Source organism: Micropterus salmoides, unplaced genomic scaffold (assembly GCF_014851395.1).
Source record: "Micropterus salmoides isolate LMB-PRFRI ecotype aquatic unplaced genomic scaffold, ASM1485139v1 Ms_hic_scaffold_13, whole genome shotgun sequence".
Taxonomy (NCBI): domain Eukaryota; kingdom Metazoa; phylum Chordata; class Actinopteri; order Centrarchiformes; family Centrarchidae; genus Micropterus; species Micropterus salmoides.
Window position 1 is genome coordinate 6912746 of NW_024040374.1, and position 20554 is coordinate 6933299.

Consider the following 20554-nt stretch of genomic DNA (forward strand, 5'->3'; position numbering starts at 1 on the left):
TTGAATTGTCCGTTCAAAATGTCCTTAAGCCCGGCATTGAACATGTTCTGACTTTATAGGATTCAATGCTTATTAAATTTCCTTTTTTTATCTGGTAATGTGTCTATATACATATTTTAAAATGTTTGAAAATCAGATACTAAGTCAATGATAAACAATAGGGGTGAATATCATATTATCTTACATATCATTACTTATCATATATTCTCAGCATCCCAAACCATTTTTTGTCCTTTTTCACAGCAGACACTTTGACTTGTCATAGCAGGAAAAGCACAGGTGTTACTAATAAAATTAACAATGGCTCTGTTCTTTTCAAGTGTCCCAGTAAGCCATGACAGCATGACAGTGAGCCAGCATGCACAATACAAGGACTTTGAAACAGAAGCAGCTAAATGGAAGTCTTCCATCATTAATTGACACCTGTGCTTTTCCTGCAGTGAAATGTCAAGATGCCATTGAAAAAGGCCTATTGTGACAAACATTTTCAGAGCTTTTGTCCACATCTCACAGTCTAGTACTTGAGTCACCTTATAAAAGATTTACAATTCCTACCTCCCTATTACAACTATCTGTTATCATTTGAAGCTCGATACTTTGGTCATGTAATGATCATTGAGCCATTTCCATGACAACTACTGCATATCTGCCGAGGAACACTGTGAGATCCTGTTGAAAGGTAGAACCTTGTCAAAAATAATGTTTCCAAGGTCAACAATAAACTTTCACATTACCCATTTATTGTTTTTTGTTTTATTAACATGTTTTTTTTTACATAAAACTTTGCTTACAACAAGAGGACAATGTTTACTTTAAGTGGCAGTGCACAATGTGCATTGGAACATAAAATCCATATGAGAATCAGTTTAAACAGATTTGCTAGTTTAGACAATCTGGGTATTTTTTGGAGAAAGTTGGGAAAACCCAAGAGTAATTAACTTGTCAGGTATAAATTACTAGGTATTTTTTTTTGTGTAACCATATGCAGCTGCATAATTATGCATACACATTTAATAAGATGTAATACATTACACTAAACATTTTATAATAATAATAATGCAGATAAAATGGCCTCTGTACGAGAAAGTATTTTAAAGCTTTCTTGATGTGGCAATTTATTATACTTCCACAACTCTTTGAAAGACTTTCTTAAATGCCTGACGTTTCTGTGACCTCATAACATTCCAGAAATAACAAGCTCCCTCTCTCTATATGTGGTATAAGGTGTCTATTGTGAAGATCAGTTGACGTATTAAAATATTACAAAGAAGAGGAAATAAAAGCTGACAACACAGAACAGTAACATGTTGCCTTACTGATAAAAATACTTTTTCCTTCTCTCAAGCAGACTTTTTTCTGACATTAATGAAAACTATTTATTTTAACACAACTCAGCTGAAGAGAAGACAGCCAATTAGCATTTCTAACTTTTGTGTAACATTTCTGTCTGCTTGCCTCGTTCCCCAAAAACTCTCTGTTTTTGTTTCTGTCTATAGAAGAAGGCAGTTGAAGGAGAGTGTTTACGGTGATAAGCTGCAGCAGTACAACACAGGAGGAGGTATGACCAATATTGAAACTTTAAATAAGCTCTACCTTCATATATGCTCACACACACCAAACCGCCAAAACCGTGTTTATATTTGTACTTTCTAATTCTTTCCTCAGAGGTGACTCTGAGGCCTGACATGTTCAGTGGTCCCGCCCCCACTGTGACCTTTCCCAGCCTGTCCGAAGGTCACAGTTCACCAGGGGTCAAGATCTACATTGACCCTTTCACCTATGAGGACCCCAACGAGGCTGTCCGGGAGTTTGCCAAGGAAATCGACCCCTCCTGTGTCAAAATAGAGGAGGTCATTGGATCAGGTAGATATTTCTTTGGACTTAGTGTCTTTGACTCTGGCTTTGGCTTTCCCTTCCCTTCATGTACATCTCTGAAGATGAACAAATACCTAAAGTGAAAATCCATTAAATCCATTTAATATGTGTCAAATATTACTGTGCATTCATTTGTACAAGAGCTTTGTTGAAGAGTAAGATAAAAAAAATAAAGTTAGTACTATAAGCTGTTTCAAAAGTGAACGTTGGAAAAGTAAACCTTGATTTCCTTTAATGAGATCAACTGTCACTTGAAACAACACATACAGTAAATTAATCTGTTTCTTCAACTGTGCCACACTTTGTGTCAATAAGAAGGATCTTGAAACGCGCAATGTCAGTTTATTATTTTGCTTTATTTTTTTACTTTGAAGTCAGGAGAGATGTTTTATTCATGCTGAAAACTTTCACCGCAATAAATTAAAACTGTCTTCATGCATTCTCTTTGGCTATCTGAGCTCTCACTGTAAAAATGCTGTGTGATGTTTGGCAAATAGAGAAAGTTGGATGTGAAATGGAGTCCCAGAGCATCCTCTGAAGTTTTTTGTGGGGGGGCTAGCTAGGAGTTTTTGCATTTCAGCTGTCTGATGAAAAAAGGGGGAAAAAAGGTGAAAACAAGCAAACTTTGCAGTTGCTAAGATCAAGTACCTTATTTTACCACTGATCACTACTGCATACTGAAACTATACACCTTCACTATACCTTCAAGCAGCTTAGCTTTATTGTCCCCAAGTGGATCCAAGTCAAGTCGAACACAGACACACACATGAATAAGATTAAAGATAGAATAGATAGAATTAAGATAAAATTTAACGTGGAGGTTTATGGGAATTGACTCAATTTTGGAGCCAGCCTTAAGTGACCATTTGAGGAACTGCAGTTTTTGACGCTTCTGCGTAGGCTTCATTTTTCAGCACCAGAGGTTGCCGCATGGGTAAAACCCGCCACACAAGGTCATAAATAGGTTCACAAAATGTGCACATTCAGTGAAATTACAAAATACGACCAGCAGTACATCCAGTCATCATCATCCGTTGTAGGGCTACATGCATTAAAAAAAAACTTGTATTATATATGCATCTATCACTTTTATTATTGTTGTGTTCTTCAAATCAAACTCTGTTCATTGTTTAATTTGCATTATGCCTTAAAAACTATTGTGAATACAAAATACTGAAGAATAACCTCAAGCTCTGCACCAGAACATATTACAATTATCATAAGTAGTGCTGCCACCTAATAGTACTAAACTGTTAGTCGATGTAACGGCTTTTAGTCAACCAAGTTTTTATTGGTCAGTTAGTCGTAAAAACAACAACCTCAAGCTCCATTCGGGAGCTTTATCTTGTCATTAGGACCGGGACGAAAGTAAGAAGTCACTTACCAGCACAATGCTTGTCAGTGCCATGTGGATCTTATTATATATCTATAGCACTGCTGCTGACTGTAGGCTTTGCCATTAGCTAGTTAGCCCAGTTAGCGGTCCTATTAGCTGACTCCACCCGGACTTGGTCCTTGGAAACCTCCAAAAAGACCTGAACCTCCCAGGTTCACTGTCAGTTGTCTTTTAGTACTTTGATTAATTTCAAATTTTGTAGTACATTATAACTGTCCAAATGTTATCCCCCAGAAAACTTTGGACCAAACCAATCAAACCAAATGGCCATGGAGCTCTGGTTGATAAAGGTCATGAACCAGATTCAGAATCTCACAGCTGAGAGTATATGCTTTCGGCTTTGGTCTGTTGAGCCACTCTGAGAGGCTTTCCGTAATCCCTCCGTTTCTCACTTTATTTCTCTCAGGGGAAGGTTTCTCACCTCGGCCAGAGGTGACAGAGAAGGAATGAAAACAACGGGGAGGGAGGGAAAAATATGAGCCTGGGTGATTGAGATGTGGTTGGACCTTGAGCCCTTAAATGGTTGAATCTCTCCCATTCTACTGCGATGGAAAGTAAAAACTTATCCACAGGTCCTTCTCTTTTTTCCCTCTCTCCTGCTTTCTCTTTTTGTTTTTCTCTCTGTATTTCTTTGATACTTCCTCCTATCTTCATCGCTCCCTGTGATTCAGCCCCGCTGGGGTTGTAGAGTTTGTTTGCGTATAGAGAAATGCTAAAACAAAGAACCAAGGGGGGGAAAGCAGAACAACAGATTGAGGAGCGAAGATAAAAGAAAGTACCCTAAGGAGATTGTAAAAATATCTCACCTCACTCTCTCTCTTCCTCTCCCTCTGTGATAACACCCCTCTTTTTTCCTCTTGCCTTATTACAATCACTTACACTGTAAAAAATGTCCTTTATAAAAAGCACTTTATTTAACTGAAGGCCAAGTCCTGAAAGGATCAATAATCTCAATTTACAGACCAGTTCATTTTATCACAGTATATTTCGATATACTGTCGCATTTCCTCTCTTTGTGAAAATTACAGTTTTTGTCCCTCTTCATCCATCCTTCATTCTTTCATTTCTGCACCACCCCATCTCTCCTTCCTCACCCCACCCTCCTTCCATTCTCCTTCCTATTTTGCCCTCCATCCATCTCTACCTCTGCTGGTTTACAGCAGTGACAGTAGATAGTTTTTAATGAGCAGCGAGATGTGGAGCAGAGATCACAGTGAGACAGGACGACACAGCCTGTCATCCAATTCCCATCACACATCCATTATTCACACACTGATTTTTATCTCAGGGATGGGGACTTTTATTATGAAGTGATATTCAATTTTCATGTCTCCAAGCAGCATATGGCTGAATTTAATTTTGACAAAAGACGTCTGTGTCCTTAGCACTGTAAGGGCATTTTCTGTACATTGAACAAGTTCAGGACATTGAGGTTAAAATCATTGTAGCCAACTTCATAAATCAACATAGCAATGCATAAATTAAGAAACATCCACAAAATGGTCCATGTATTGACTGAGCAAAAAGCAGATGTGGAAAGTAAGTAAGTACAATATATTTACTAAGTACTGTACTTTTCTGTAATATTTTGAGTTACTTTACTTGAGTATTTCCATTTTCTGCTGCTTTATACTTCTACTCCTACATTTCAGAGGGAAACTTTTTAACTTTTGAATCCACATTTATTTGATAACTTTAGTTACTACTTACTTTGCAGATTCAGATTAATATCATAAAATATAATCAAATTAATTAAAATTTAGTGTTTTTGAGGTAAGATATGATACATCACATATTATTAAATAATCAAATCCATAAACACAGAAATATCTGTGGATTAAAGCTTCACTACACCAATTTTACACATGATGATCCGTTTACTCGTTCCAATGAGTGTCTGAAATTTTCCAGGAGACGCTTTCTTCAAGCGTGCTCCGTTATCACCATATTTAAACAATATCTTCTCCCCTCTCTATGACGGTCCACCAGCCAACCCTTTTGTTTCTAGTTTTGATCCAACATAACCTGACCCTAAAGTCTTCTGTGATTGTGGAGAAGCTTTTAAAAGTCTGACAAAATAACCCGAATGATGCCATTATTATGAAATGGTATATAACCATAGAGTACTGTAAATACCAAATAGTCCAATCTTACTTATTCTTACTTCAAGTCAAGTACACTATCTAGCTTGTAAATAAGCTGAACTCATATGTGACCACACAGACTTCAGCATAATAAACTGATGCTACAGGGCACATGCAGGACAAATTAAACTGCACACAGAAATTGAACCTATGAGCTTCGTGTTTTAGTACTCTTTATCCATGAACTGACCTGGCTGCCTTTGTTTAAACCACGAGATAAGAGTTGAAGTGTGTTGTGCAAAGCCAAGTGCCTTAGAAATAATAATGGCACCGTCCCCTTTATCTTGTTTGCCATCTTTTCAACAAACCTTTTCTCACCCCTGAGAGAAGCTACTGAGGAGATTAAATTTTGGTTGCTCTTCCAGTCTGCAAAAATACCATCATTGTGCCCTTGAGCAAAGCCCTCGACACCAATCTGCTCCGCCAGAGCTGCTCAAAAGCCATCAGCATGAGACTGAGGTGCAGAGGGCAGCTCCCACAACTGAGAGAGTGTTTATGTGTTTAACAAGCCCTGCCCCTCTCACTTCTGCCCACCTCAGCTGCTGCAAAGTAAAATAACAACTTGTTTGACTGGTGGACTTTAAATAATGCATGGTAGCCCAATGGTATGAACTTCACCCCATCTGATTTCACAGGTGACCCATTTTACATCATAAGATGTGATTAAAATGCAATTATTAATCAGCCCCATTTATTATGTAATCATTTATTTAAGGGCTTTGAATTCAAAGGAGTATTAAAAAAACAACCATCCCTGCAATTGTTTTTCTCTGCTGAGTCACATGCTGTTTTTTGAAGAGCTTAAGTATATACTGCACTTTGTAATTTTGCTGTCAGACTGAATGCTTTAATTTCAGCACTATAATACTTTCTGCTTCTTCAGGTGAGTTTGGGGAGGTGTACAAAGGTCGCCTCAAGCCTGTTGGGAAAAAAGAAATTCCTGTGGCCATCAAGACCCTGAAGGTTGGATACTCTGAGAGGCAGAGGAGGGACTTCCTGGCTGAGGCATCAATAATGGGCCAGTTTGACCAACCAAACATTATCAGACTGGAGGGCGTGGTCACCAAGAGCAGGCCTACGATGATCATCACAGAGTTCATGGAGAACGGAGCACTTGACTCGTTTCTCAGGGTAAATAACACACTAATTGTACACACAGACACATATAGATGTAGCTACTATAACAGTGTACTGCTGCACTTTATAGAACATTCAGGAAAGAAAAACACTTTACAATACAGTAAGTAACAAGTAAGTAACAAATCAGGAACGACCTGATAATTAATCAGTTGTTAATAAGTAGTTCCTGAATATCTCAGAATCGAAGACTATATAGATGATAATACAGAACTACTAGAGAACAGAGATATTATATTAATGAATCATTACATAATGATTACTTCATAAATACCTGTGACTTGTTTTACTTTACTTATACAGCAGTTTTCAAAACAAACTTACATTTTTACATTTCAGGACTGCAATGAGGCAAATAAAAAAAAAATTGCTAGCATTGTTAAAATGCATTTTAAAATCATAAGATTTAAGAAGTCATTTAAAAGATGTTTCCAAAACCAATAAAACTTTTCTTAGCTGGATTGTAAAGCCTATGAAACAGTGGAGCTTGATAGTTCATTATTGAACTTGGAAACAGCAGTTGACAGTCTCAACCTAAGATCCACATACTTGCTTATTCTGGAGCTTTCTACTGTATCTCATGGTCCACATCAGCAGATTGACTTTGCTCAGTTGTCATGGAAATGTAAATGTTAAACTTTCCATGATGCCTATATTTAGGACTTATCTATCTCAACTTGAAGCTCCTGAAAGCTTGGCATTATTTCTCTGTACAATTAAATATTTGTAAGTAAGCAATTATCAAAGTAAAAATAATTTTAAAATAATAAGTAATTTCATCAGATTGGATTGATAATGACCAAAAAAAAACACCAACTGTCACAAGATTCTGATTCAGATGTTGCTAAATCCTGATTGGTACATCACAGTATGTAATATTGCCCTTTTCCAACAGAGCCCCACCCACCAATTAATAATTTGTGTGTATGATTTGCGCGTTCAGTCCAAAATAACAGATAAATACCCAAACAGAAAAACAGATCGAGAGGGGAGGATTGGGAGCTTTTGGAGAAAGAGACACAAAGACAGAAACAACCTCCTGCTCTTCCTTTTCCTTCCTGTGCTCTGTCCTCCTCATCCTGCCAGGCTGTCTGTCTGTCTGTCTCTTTGATCCTGCCCTCCTTTCGAGGCGCCTCTAAAGACAGAAAGAGAAACTCTTTGATGTTTGGTTCTCACAGCGTGACCCCTTTTGACTCAGAAATCATCCGCTGACTCATACATACATACAAACACACACACACACACAAACACACACAGTGATCGATCTCGCTGGTGTTGCTGTCCTAGCGTGACCATCTTGCAGACACAGGACCCAGAAGATCAATGTGTGTGTGTGTGTGTATGTGTGTTTACATCTACCTAGGAGAAGGTTTTGCCTGCAGAGGATTAGGCTAGAGGAGCATCAAAGGCACAGTTTGATGCACAAAGTGAATTAAAAGACACACACACCTTCGACTGGATGTCAGGGATGTTTATAAGAGACAGAAACTGTTGGGCCAAAGTGTAAAGAGTAAAATAGCAAAAAGATGTCTCACAACAACACCTAGCCAGCTCCTCAAAATATGTGTTGATGTTTGATAATCACCTCAGAAATTGTATTAATATTAAGGAGGATATTTGCAAAAATTCAGATTAATGATTACCACATTAATGATATAATAAAATTATTTTTTTGTTCATAATAATATAATAATAATCTGATTTACCTACTTCATATCGCATACTCTACATCTTTGGGACAGTGAAAGCTCATCTGTGAATATTATTATGAATTGGTCCATGTTTCATTATTCCAGCTTACAAACATATTACTGAACTGTTCTCCAAAGGGAAATGCTGCATAATTGACTCTTCTTCTATCCTATTTTAAAGCCACTTGTGTATAGCATCGGATAACTTGCATTTCCTATTGTATAGGACAAACTATAGACGTACAGCATGAAGCAAAACTCAGATTAAGGTGACAAAGATGTGTCTCTATTTACGTTCTGAATGATCACTTAATATGAAAACCGTGACCAAGGTGACCATACTTTTATATATGTGTCCACTAATGTTGAAAAAGTGTTAGCATGTAGCTAAGGGGTTCCCTATGCTAGTTTGTTTGACCACTTCTAAAGGCAAAAGTGTTTATACCTGTTTTGATTTACAATACTCAAAGATTGTTTTTATTAACTCTCTCCAAGGACTACATGTTGTTGGGTGTCTTTGTAGTCTCCACGCAAAGATTTATATAAATGGAGATAGGGGCCCACACTTTTGGACAGTGCTAAAAGTGACAGAGGTAGTTGCTTTGTTCCCTCGGCAGACCTGGACAATCGCTGCATGAAGTGGGTGTAAAAGTTGGGGTGTCGGTTTATGGGTTTTAGACACTGTTTTATGAACTTACAGACACTTTGAAGCAAGCTCCTTAACCCTAATCCATACACCTAACCCAAGACCCGGGGCCACAGTATTGACCCTTGTTAAGTTAAAAGTAAAACATATAAATCACATTTCCACAGCAACAGCAGTGATTAGACTGTGTTTCTGTGCTTTTTTTCCCCACTCACATCATGATCACATTACAGCCACATTTTATAACACGTAAATGACAACTGGTTTGTAAAAGGTACTTTTTTTCTCCCAAACATGTTTGTCCTGTCATGAAATTTTTTTCTCTAAATAACTCTAAAGTGAAAAAGTCTGATAACAAAAAATAAGAATAATGCTTTCATGGTTCATGGTTTTGCAGCAAAACGATGGGCAGTTCCCAGTGATCCAGCTGGTTGGTATGCTGAGGGGCATCGCGTCTGGAATGAGGTACACACACACACACACACACACACACACACACACACACACACACACACACTCCTGCTACAGAAATAAATTTTTATCATAAAGATGAAGAAGAAATTCTTTCAGACCTTTCAATTATTGTTGTATGAAATTAGTTTTTTTTTGTCCATCCATCCATCCATCCATCATCAAACGCTTATCCTGCGTACAGGGTCGCGGGGTAGTTTTTTATGTAACAATACCAATTCTAACATACTGAGATTTCATGTGGTGATATCCAATAACGTCTGGTCATGTGACTGACATCGGCAGCTTGAGATATGCTGCCTCCACATACTGCAAACTCTCTTTCTCTCACACACATAGATATACAAATTAACAAACACAAACTGTATTTATGGACGTTAGGAGCTCCACGACTTGTCAGCTTGGCAGCTTGAAACACTGCTAACATACGCACACTCTCAATAGTTCCTTTCTGTTCTTTTAATGCGGGTATCTGGCTGTGATAATGCACAAACATATACATGTACACAAACTTGAAATCCCATTCCAATTTTATCAAAGTGTGATAACACACACACACACTAAATCCCTTTGCTTCTTTATAGTAGCCCAGGTAGCTGCCAATGGATAACACACATTCACACAATAAATCCTGTTGATGTTACAGGTACCTGGCGGAAATGAGTTATGTTCACCGGGACCTGGCTGCTCGGAACATCTTGGTTAACAGTAACTTGGTGTGTAAGGTGTCTGACTTTGGCTTATCACGATATCTGGAGGAGGACACCTCGGACCCCACCTACACCAGCTCACTGGTGAGGACTGACACACCGGGACACATGCAAGTGCAAATAAATGTTCGCTCAAGAGAACACACTAATGCTGCATTCCTGCAGTGGCCAAAACTGCCTACTTGTCATGGTCATCAATGACATGGTCATTTTAAGTTCTAAGTAATTATCCCATTGAAAACAGTATGTTGTGCTTCACTGCTGTGGGTGACATATAGTATGGACAATGTATGAAATCTAGCATACACACTTCTCATTATTGTGCCCTGTAAGAATTGTGATGATCATTACCGTAACAGGTAATCTTTACCTTAAAGTTTATGACATACAGATATATGGGCTACCTATGTCCTGTGTTTAGTACTGAGAGATAAATGTGTAAGCGTGTACGTCAAGCATGGAACTAAAAAAGAAAATCAAATTTCGATCACTTATCTTCTCGTTTCTCTTTCTTTCCCTCAGGGTGGTAAAATCCCAGTGCGATGGACGGCTCCGGAGGCGATCGCCTACAGGAAGTTCACGTCGGCTTCAGATGTCTGGAGTTATGGGATCGTCACCTGGGAGGTGATGGCATATGGAGAGAGGCCTTACTGGGACATGAGCAACCAAGATGTGAGTTACTGCATGCTTGTGTGTGTGTGTGTGTGAGTGAGAGAGAGAGAGAGAGAGAGAGAGAGAGAGAGAGAGCTTTCTCTTGTTCTTTTGTGTTCTCACTGATGTCTGTGACTGCATAAGATTGTGTACGTTTACCAATTTTTTTGTTGCACACTGTCTTTCTGGAGTGTGTGTGTTTGTGCGTGTGTGTGAGAGAGAGAGAGAGAGAGTGTGTGGGTTGGGGGTGTGCTTGTTTGTTTCCTTTGCCGTCTCTCACAGCAGGGTGTCTGCATGTCTAGGAAAAAACATGGAAAATGAGGACATCAATTTAAGTGTCACAGAAATGTTTGTTCCCTGAAACATCAGACCAAAAGGCATCAGAATTTTGTTTTCCTGCTGATCTTTTCTTCTGGGAATATTTTATTGTTGTGACAACTTTATTCCAATTACCTTCACAGTATGATCAATTTGCTACAGCATTTATATACCTTATTTTTTTCTTTGTTCTGGCATCACAAATATGTTATTAAGTGGTTTAAGGTTACACGTATCCTTGTTTTTTAGGCTGGCAATATTTTAATAAGAAGTGCACAGCTGAATGCTGTTCTGTGTTAAAATGTATTGTAAAAAATACTGTCTCATCCGAGTATTTCATTTTACTGTTTAAACCTAAACTGGATCACGTCGTACAGTACATGAAAAAGGAGGTTCCAGAAGATCGGATTGCTGACATTTTTATTTTTAGGTATCTTTTCCGAGAAGAAATGTGATACACAGATTATAGCGAGTTTTGGCACTAAAACCCACTTCAAAGCACTGAGGCTCTAAATCCCAATTCTTGCTTTCTGAAACTATATATCTAATGAATGTGACACAGAGGAGCCTTTACAAGATTCCTCTTTGCCTTGAGTTTAAACTTTAAATTTGGTTTCTGTGGAAAATCTTCCAAAACATTGCTAAATGGCTTCAGTTGTGTTGAGTTTTTCCAATTTGGTTAGCTGTCCCACTGATGAAGAGCCCCTTCCAACTTATAATAGACACATATTTTCAACTAACAAAACAAAATCATTGCCAAATGTTTTTCAGCAGAGAATACTTTCCCTGTCTAACATCTACATCACTGTAACCATCCTTTCCCCCTTGTTTCACACTTTCCCCCATGCCTCTTACTTCCCCCCTGCTGTCTCTCCTCACCTCCTGTCTTGCAGCCTCACCCCTCCTTCCCCTATGGTTACTCCTGAGCAATATAAGCAGCCTATGCAGCAGTAATGACAGAGACAGTTTTATAATGGCAGTGACAGTGTATAATGATGGGGAAAGTGTGTGTTTCCACCATAGCTAACGAGGGGTCTGCCGGGGCATTAACTATGCATGAACCTCACACCCTAAACTCACACATACTACATACACACAGCTTAACCATACACATGCATGCAGGCAGACATGCATGAAGGCACACACACATACACACATTATTTCAAAGAACATGAAACGGTGAAATTGTCAGCGGAGCCACCACAGGTGCTGTGTTCGACATGAATTAATCATGAAAGAGAGCTGTGATGTTTTACTGCACTCGCTGCTATTTTGATTGACAGCGGTGCTTAGAAAGAATTTATGTGGCACAAAGCTTAAAAAGTGTGTTGAGGTCACGTAGAGTTCAGTGAGTGAACAGACAAATACCCAGCACTAAATTTACAGTAGTAGAAGCACCGCATTCCCTCAGCTCGCCGTTAGGTAGGCTTGCAAGTACACTAACAAGTGACATAGGCTTGTAACTGTGCTGATGTGTTATTTCAATGAATTTTATGGCACTCCTGCTTTGGCAAAGGCACAAGCCAGCATTAAAATGTGAACAAAAATGTAGCTGCAGCACCAAAACTGAAGACACAGTGCAACGGCAAGGTTTGGACTCCAAAGCTCAAATCACAAGTAGAACAGGTGCAGTTAAAGCAGCATTTACTAGGTCAACGATCAAAGCAAGGAGAGGCAAGGGGGTATAAGCTGGCAGGCAAAAGTCCAGAAACGGGCAGAGATCATAAAAAAAAGCAGGCAGGAAAAAAAGACAAAAGAATGGAACGCTTTGGCCGGAAGGCACAATAGAAAATCTGGCTGAGTGCTGAGGCTACTGAGGTAAACTATGGAAGCTAATGAGGGAGTAAGGAGCAGGTGTGCAGGTGGATGTGGAGGTCAAGCGATGGGGAATGGTACTGGAAACACATTGAGTATAACTGAGGGGAATGGCAGGGTATGAAATGACAGAGACTGTTAGTGACTGGCAGAACAATGACATTTGACTAACTCCAAACAACAAATACCATACAGTAATGACAAAACAATAGCACATGGCAATAATGAAGTGAAACGTAAATATTTGGTTTATCTGACTGTAATAACAGAATTAATTTGAAGGAATAGTTTAACACTTTGGGGATTATGATTATTATTATTATAATTATTCGCTGAGACTTAGACCAACAGCCGCTTAGCTTAGCTTAGCAAAAATACTTCCAATGTAACTACCTACCTGCATCTCTAAAGCTCACAAATTAACATGTTATATCATTTGTTTAATACGTACAAAAAGAACAACAACTGTGGTTTGATGAGGTGTTATGTGCGAACCTATTTCTTGGCTGGGTGCAGCAATTTCCTGGGGTTTTCATGTGATGATCAGTCTTCAGTGGTCTTCTCATCTAACTCTATAAGCGAATTGCCCAAATTGTCAGACACTTACAGTAGGGATGGGAATCACCAGAGGCCCCACGATACGATATTATCACGATATTTATGTTGCGGTTCGATTTTATTGCGATTTGAAATATATTGAGATATATTGCAATTTATTACCTTTTTCCAAATTCCAATTAGGTCCTTAAAGTCAAACTTTGTCAACATCTGTTTATCTAAAAAGATACATTTCTCTGTTTGTTCATATCACTTTCTCAGTACTCTATATGGTCCTGTTAAGTTTTCTAGTGGACTAAAAAGAAATAGACTTTATTATTCTAGTACCAAAAAGTTAAAAGTCCCATCTGCAATTTATATAATAAAATAACGATACTTGGCGTCCGTGTATCGATACAGTATTGCCATGGCAAATATCAAGATACACACACACACACACACACACCTCTATTCTACTCACTTAATGGGATCAATGTTAGTTAGCTAGCTTGATGTTGAATTTTTTTTGTTCTTATTCTTCTTTGGCGTTTTATTGCGGTTGGCATTACCGCCACCTACTGGATTAAAAAGTGCAAAATATTTACAATATCCACCCAAAGTGATTCCATTCACAGTCCGTCTAGTTATATTCAAGTTATTATATTATTATATTGGAGGTCGGTTCATTTTAGGCCTTCTGTGTCATATCCCACTGCAGGGGTCGGGGTCATCGCTCTTTGATGTGCATGCCTCAGGCACATGTATATGTAGATGAAAAGCCAAGTCAATAATTGTGGTCAGATTAATTTCCTGAATTCTGGTGAAAATTTCTGCACCAATTCTTTCCTTTTCTGCATTAATAGGAAATTAATTTCTGCATTAAGGAAATGTTTTTTATCTAGGCTACGTCAACGGAAACACAAAACTCAGGCAGCAGGTGACTTTTTCTTTCATGATTTAGTCTTTACTCTTTGTTGTGTCTTTGTTTGGGGAACTTCCTCTTTAAATGTGGCACCCTTTCACTTCAAAGATAAATTAATTCATTTTAATGCAAAACATTTTGCATCTATCCCACATATCTGTGTAATCTGATATCTCCAGAAAGATTTTTAAGTGAATAACGTCGTCATTTAATCACAATTCATAATATTTTTCAAAATCACCCCGCCCTATAATCTGCTGTTCATTACTTGCTCTGCTGATATGATAGAATTCCAGACAGACAGACACAGAACCCATTTTTGGACAGTATAGATGAGGCCTGTGCAAAACGAAACTCACTGAAAACACTTAACCACAAATCCTGACATGTTAAGTTCAGCAGCTCTGTGCAGCTCACATTCCCAACAGAGCAAGGCTGTGCTTCAGATTCTACATTTTTATATTGCAAAACTCGACCAGCTATGTTACCCGATCACAAATTGTCTGCCACTCACTGCACAAGAGCGGGTTCGCTTGATTCCTGTCACAGCGTCTGCCTGTGTCGCATCAGCTGGGTGGAGTATAATCGTGCCAAGTCGACGCTATCAGTTATATGCTACATTAGTTTTTCCAATGCGTGAGAAAATTGATGTATGGGGCGTGTGAAAAGTGTCAACTGCGTGAGTCTCACGCTTAATGCGTGACAGTTGGCAGCTCTGGTTGAGAACCATTGGTTTACATGAATAAAGTTTGTCATGTCAATTGTGATTATAAAACAAAATGTCTAATACAAACACTCTGAATATATCCGCAACTTGTAAAGCCAAAAAGTACTCATCGGGCCTCTAAAGAATAAAGTGTGGAATGTTACAAGATGATAGTAACTGGATATTTGATGTGGTAAAATAGCTGAAAGATTTATCGTGTTCGTTTATTTGAGCCATTAGGTTAGATAACAATGTGGGTTTTAAACATTACAACCATTATAATTAAGTTGGGGAGACATTTCGTAGATCATTTTCACATCCCTGGCACAGGGGGCAGAATAATTTGAGAAAGCACTTGATATTTCCCTTGTTTGATCATTTTATTTTGGGGTGGCAAGCCAGCTAGTTACTCTTTCAGTCAAAGGAGATTTAAATCCTGTGATGTTCAGGATAATTACAATCTGCACCCAAAGATATGCTGCCATATTTAGCAAAACCTCTCTGCAATACAAAATTCCTGCCTAAAAGTTTTCACAGAAAAACATAGAAAGATACTTATCTTTCTCAATTCTTGCCCTGGCATAATGAAATCAGAAGCTCCTCTTGTAAAACTACCTGCCTTGACATCAGAGACTGCAGCAGACATTACTGCTGCCTAGCGATGAATATCGGGCTATACTGAGCGACTGCACACTGTGTCAGGATAAAGTTCTCAAATGGAAATTGAATCCTCTTAGCTAATCCAAGTTTTCATTTTTTTTCTGTGGTTTTAAATAAAGCTGAATAAGGCAGGAGTTTTCCATAAAAATACACCTGTCTTTTCATCTGAAATCACAAAGGAGCTGTAACAGAGAAGACTATCCCATCCCCGTTGAACTCTTTTCTGCCAACAGCAAGCACAAATCAAAACTTGAGAGCAAAATATAAAGTGTCACCTAAACAGCAGCAAGACAGCTGGACTCAACTTTGGATATTTCTGCCTCTTTCATCCCTTTGATATCCTCAGCATCATAGACCAGCACCCTGCAGTTTGCAATTTACTGATGTCATATCATAATATTACATTTCTTTCAAAAGATTTTCTCCCCTCTGTCATTTATATCTCCCATTTCTCTTACTAGAGAAGTGGGCTTGTTTAAAAACAAATTTTCAGGTTTTCATGGAGTTAAAAATCCTCATATTTTCTCTTTCTGTAAATATATTTTTGAAAATTCATCATGCAGTGGGGGGCGTACATAAAACTATTCAATCAGATGTAGTTTAGGCCCACCATCTAACCCCTTTCATTATATCTCTGTTTACATTTCCAAAACTACCATGGATGCAGTCTAATTGACTGGAATTTATTCATTTCTCCCTCTTTCTCTGCCTCCTCTTCCAACATTGTGGGTGATGGAGGTGTGGGTAGAGGCAAACACTCCTGTACAATTGAACCCAGTTTCAAACTTCAGTAGTACCCCAGAGACTCTATGCTCACAAAAATCAAAACCACTTTCCAGCCATCAAATCCTTGAATGATTTGATCAAATCCCTCTCAAAGTTATACACTGCCCACATATTCCATTATACCTGGAACTCCATCACATTGTGGAAGCTGTAAGATGATTGTTGGTTGATTTTTCTAGCCACATCGGGGAAGCAGAACAAGCTATAACACAACACTGACATATTATCATAAAGTTGATGTAATAAATGTGGTAGATATTCAGCAGATGCAAAGCAACATTGGCATTTGTTTGGAGTCTTGTGTCTGGCATCCTGTAAGTCCAACAATTACTGTATTTGTAGCTCTATTTTGGTCTCCACCAACTCCTGAGGGAAATAACCAGCTAGTTGGTAACGTTTATGCCAAATGAATAAGCGGAAAGATGCTGAAAGCCTCTGTAGAGCTGATCATTTATTTTTTATGGACCAGTGTGTAGAATTTAGTGCCATCTAGCAGTGAGCAACTGGATAACGCACGATTTCCAAGTGTGTAGGAAAACTAGGGTGGCTGCGAAACTTGCGAAAAATGCAAAAGGCCCGCTCTGTGTGGCTTGTCTGTTCTGGGCTACTGTAGAAACATGGTGGTTCAACTTGGCGGACTCCTTAGAAGACGACCTCCCTCTATAGATATAAAATAAAAGGCTCATGCAAATGTAAAAAAAACCCACAACAATTCTTATTTTCATTCATAATGACTAAAACATACCTATGAATATTATATTCCTTTTCTGCCAATAGATCCTCCTAAATGTTACACACTGGACTTTTAGGACCCAGCTGATAATTCTCATTTGACCCATTGTGAATGTAAAGATACTGATTATAGCAACTTTAATCTCTTAGATTGAAATATAATACAGATAAGTGATTTTTCACTATTTATAACCATCTGTGTCCATTTGTCTCTGTCCTTCCTTCTCTCACTGTGTCCCAGGTGATAAATGCCATCGAGCAGGACTTCAGGCTGCCAGCCCCAATGGACTGTCCAGTAGTGCTGCACCAGCTGATGCTGGACTGCTGGCAAAAAGACAGAAACGCACGGCCAAAGTTCCCCGATATTGTCAGCATGTTGGACAAAATGATACGCAACCCTGCATCTCTCAAAGCCGGCACCAACAATGTCGCCCCTGGGTGAGGCGAGATGCAAACTGATTGACATACACAAACACTCTTCCTGTGTGTTCTGTAACAAACTGTTTCTCTCTCTTGTCTATTGTATCCACTGTCTCCAGTCCTTCTCATCATCCTTTGTTAGACCGTGGAGCTCCGGACCTGAGCAGGGTGAGCTCTGTGGAAGACTGGCTGGCTGCACTGAAGATGACCCAATACCGAGACTCCTTCATGGGCTCAGGCTTCACTTCTTTGCCGCTCATCACACAAATCACAGCAGAGTATGTCTACCCATTTAACTGCCTCTCTCTTTTTGTCTTTGAGACACTGTCTGTCTCGCACTGCTCACCCGCCAAGTCTGTGTCTTGTTAGTTGGACAACTGACAGAGCGGCTGGTTGGCTGACTGCTGGTGCATGTGTACGCCTGTCTGTTTCTCTGAACAATCTCCCAGGCTTACTCATATCCATACTTTCTTCCTATTTGTCATTGTAGAAAATGCTTTGATTACAATTACAGCACATTAATATATCTATGTCACATTAATTGTGATAAACTGTAATTGCTGTTAACAATTTGAACCACTGTCAAAACAATAAGAAGCCTCATTACTCTGGTATTGGTGATGCTGTTCTTTCAACAAAGCCTGCAATTCCTACAAACCCTAGCTTTCGTGTAGCTATGTCACATACCACGCATACTTGGTGTTTCTGCTCGTGGTTTGGTCTCTTTTAGTCTTCTGCAGAATGTTGGAGGTCAGATTTTTAATCAGCATTTCCTTTCACCATCTGCCATTGTGAGAAATTCTGGAAGTCTTAGCTTTATTTTCTTAATATAATATACTGAAGGAATGCATTTTGTTGTTAGGCCCTGTACGCTGCACTGAGGCTGAGACATAGAGGATGGATTTCACCACATTGATGAAGTTTACATACATAGTACCAGTGCGGAGACAGCAGATAGGGTCACACAGTGTTGGCTATGAGCGAGTGAACTTTTTTCATGGGCAAGGCCCTGCTATTGAGAGATAAAATGGATGGTAAACCTTCCTGAACTTATTTTTCTTGTTTTATGGTCTGTTGTGTTTGTGTGTGTTAAATTATATTTCAGGCACATTTTGGATCCTTTTATTTCATTGTGGTTGAAAGCAAATTGTACCAGACAAAATATCTGATTTTGGTAAACCTTCCTGAACTTATTTTTCTTGTTTTATGGTCTGTTGTGTTTGTGTGTGTTAAATTATATTTCAGGCACATTTTGGATCCTTTTATTTCATTGTGGTTGAAAGCAAATTGTACCAGACAAAATATCTGATCAGTAAAATTAGATGAATGATGCAAATGAGGTGAGTGGAGTGGCCAAAAACTGTACTCATGTAGAAGTATAAATAAATATTATATATAATATACTTGAGTTATACAAACATATTTACTTGAAAACATTTATAGAGCAGATGCACCCCAAGTAAAAACACCCTTGCTTGTTGTCTCCTATATTGTATTATAATTTGGAAAATATATCAGCAAATCATGTACATAATAGACCATGTCGGTTAGGTCAAAAAGTAAATACTAAGAATGTCAGCATGTTATAGTGTCCTTAAACTTGAGTTCACTATAGATGGCCCAAGTCCCAGTTCCCATCACAGACAGCCACAGATCAGGTGTGAGCCCCCCACATCCACATCTCTGCAATGACATGAAGACCATAAGATTAGAGAAGTGGCCAAATCATTCTCTGATCTTTCTGAAAATGTCTCATATCAGATGACTCATTTAGGCTAATAAGTAGATAATGCTGAGAAGTCTCATCATTAATTACCTATTCACTAAAAAAAGACTACACCTTCATATAGATGTAGATTTGAGTTGGTTTATTGCTTGTAATGGAGCTGAGATGGGATTATATGATAAGAACAGAGTCCAGAGGGAGGACTGAGGGATGCAGGGATGGGGAAGAGGGTCGAGGGATGAGGGGTAAGGGTCGAGGAGTATTGAATGAGGGGTTGAGGGGAAGACAGATGAGGGATGAAGGGGTGAGGGTAGGAATCGGATCCGTAGCTGATGGATGCAGGAGTGAAGAGGAGACTGGTGTCTGCTGGCGAGAAGATGCGCGGGAAACGGTAGGAGTCGAGACTATGAGTGGGGGAATCGTCTCTTTGTTGACAGATGCGCGAACCCCCCATTTCCTGTATGCAGACAAAGAGAGAGAAAAAGCAGAAGTGGTTTGGGTGGGGGATGAGAAAGCTGAGTCAAGGGGAGGTGAACGGAAAAGGTGTGCTAAGTACTTGGTGCGCGGAAATGGGATGAGTTCAAGGTGTGGTCTTTGTTCCCTAATCTAGTTTATAAAACATTTAAATACAGGTGTGTTCACTTCTTCAATTTGAACTGAGAAAGACCATCTGTGGTTGAAATATTGTATCAGTCATGTCCACATGATATTAGTTGTCTTTTTTTTATGTGCATAATTTGGTCTCTACTGTACTGTCTCTCTTCATCTGGCTACACCAATTAGCATGACTAGTCAAATGCACACTGTAAGCTTGAAAATTTACATTATGGCAGAAAGCAGGCGTAGTAGTAGTTTTAAAGCATGATGTAGTGTGTGTGTATATATTATTAAACTTATTAGCACTAAGTCAACATACACAACTGCTCAATGTCAGCTCAGTGTCAGCATGGTTCTCTGATGTACTGACCTCAGACCAGTGTTCACAATCGGAGCCAGCTTCCCTGTGCACTGTTAATTTGTCTGTAAATATTAGCTGCTGGCTTTATTTGAAAGCCCTGCTTTACTCCCTCTGTAGCTTGAGCTATTAAGTTGCTCAGAATAGAGTCATGTTGATATGTTGCCACAGTAGGATAACAGAGCGCCAGATCGTGAATGCAAATATAATAAAAGTAGAGTGATGAATGCATTCAAATGTAACATAGTAAAATTAA

The 20554-nt window shown here is 38.9% G+C and overlaps 1 protein-coding gene across 1 annotated transcript in view; it reads left to right on the forward strand.

Annotated features, from left to right (window-relative positions):
* The window catches only part of LOC119900371 (ephrin type-B receptor 1-like), a 97448-nt gene that overhangs the window by 70492 nt on the left and 6402 nt on the right, over positions 1–20554 (forward strand). Inside the window, exons 12-19 of the mRNA XM_038715245.1 lie at positions 1497–1558; positions 1666–1863; positions 6299–6546; positions 9287–9354; positions 10007–10154; positions 10593–10742; positions 17439–17635; positions 17737–17895. Of these exons, the coding sequence (XP_038571173.1) occupies positions 1497–1558; positions 1666–1863; positions 6299–6546; positions 9287–9354; positions 10007–10154; positions 10593–10742; positions 17439–17635; positions 17737–17895 (1230 nt within the window). The remainder of the gene's footprint in view (positions 1–1496; positions 1559–1665; positions 1864–6298; positions 6547–9286; positions 9355–10006; positions 10155–10592; positions 10743–17438; positions 17636–17736; positions 17896–20554) is intronic.